The sequence below is a fragment of the Atta colombica genome, unplaced genomic scaffold (assembly GCF_001594045.1).
Source record: "Atta colombica isolate Treedump-2 unplaced genomic scaffold, Acol1.0 scaffold228, whole genome shotgun sequence".
Classification (NCBI taxonomy): Eukaryota; Metazoa; Arthropoda; class Insecta; order Hymenoptera; family Formicidae; genus Atta; species Atta colombica.
The window spans coordinates 1,007,523-1,009,018 of record NW_017259325.1 but is presented as its reverse complement, the minus strand read 5'-3'; the positions used below and the strand labels follow the sequence as shown (position 1 = coordinate 1,009,018).

General features: G+C 27.9%; 1 protein-coding gene across 1 annotated transcript in view; it reads left to right on the top strand.

The window, feature by feature from the left end:
• The window catches only part of LOC108688290, a 1,880-nt gene extending 612 nt beyond the window's left edge, over positions 1-1,268 (top strand). Inside the window, exons 2-3 of the mRNA XM_018194478.1 lie at positions 680-878; positions 962-1,268. Of these exons, the coding sequence (XP_018049967.1) occupies positions 680-878; positions 962-1,006 (244 nt within the window). The 3' untranslated portion in view covers positions 1,007-1,268. The remainder of the gene's footprint in view (positions 1-679; positions 879-961) is intronic.
• Positions 1,269-1,496: the final 228 nt, after the last annotated feature.

The following is a 1,496-nucleotide window of genomic DNA, read 5'->3' as shown; positions in this document are numbered from 1 at the left end:
TGAAACATATTCGCGATAGAAAGATAATTGTTGATAATTGTTATAAATAGAGAAAATAATTCGGATATTATCATACGTTGAGACACAAAATTGATTTAGCGAGTAACAAGTAGATTTCTAATTTCGAGCACGTAAACATATCACTAGTGATTCCCTATCTCCGATTTCGCATTTAGTTGCGCGTGCACAGCTCCGAACTTCATAAAACTTGAACAGTTCGATGTACGCTGAGCTATAGTGCACAGTAATATTAAATAAGGTGTATAGATAGGTATATATTATAATTATATATATATAAATATATATATAATTCTCTATACATAGTAAAAGAAACATGGTAGCTTTTTAGCCTGTTCTACAAAGCATATGCTTTATGTTTCTTGTTTCTTGCTTTTTGTTATTTTTTACATCTTGCTTTTTTGCTTCTTATCCGGTTTTTTGTTTTATACCGTCCGAGTTAGCCGAAGTTAACGAACTTCAAAACAAGAAATATGTAGCAAAAATTACAATTGTTGATAAAACAGTTGCAAAGGAGAAAAAAGCAAAAGGTAAAAAACAAGAAACAGGAAACAAAGCACATTATAACATAGGCTTTTTTTTTACTTGAAAAACAGAATATTACGTTATTAGAAACATGTTATATATTGTATGCTTCTACAAGAAATATTGTTACTTTCAGTGTATTATTAAATAGAAGAAGTTCATCAAATTCTTCGAAAAGTAAAGAAAGAAGAGACCTCGCGACAAGTAAAGATGATATAAACAATTGTTCAATCTGCCAATATGCATTAATTGATTCAGACGTGATACAATTGCGTCCTTGTAGACATAATTTTCACAAGGATTGCATTAATGAATTGACAAAATTTGATCCTGAGGTAAAATCCGAAAACGTACTAACTAGACACAAACTTTTTGAGGCACTCACAAAAATTCACGATTACACTTGTTTATGTTGCAGGCCCTTTGCCCTAATTGCAGAAGAAAATTTAGACCCGCGATATAAAAATATGCATCATATATGTGAAATACTATTTGAATCATTTTCTACAGTTATTTACAAATATTAATGAATACGTGGTTGTTTCACAATTTTACAGAACTATTTTTGCGATATGTTCAAAGCAATATGAAATGCACAATCTTTTTATAATAGATATCTTATCTCTAGTGATCGAAAAATTATATATATACATAATATATTTCTAAAAATTTTTTTTATAGTGCGCTTTGCAGAAAATAAAATGTAGGAAATAAAATGTTTTAAATTATGCTTGTAAAGTTTACACAAGTTTCATATTTACACATAGATCTTTTAAAATATTATTCTGAATTTATTCTCTAATTGATTACATATTACAATGGTATCTGTGTCGTAAGAGAAAAAAACAATAATATAATTTACATCAATAAGAATATACAACTCTAGAACTGGTATCTTATAAACAAAAGATTTGTATGATTGTAAAGTCTCAATACTTTCTATCAAACAAATA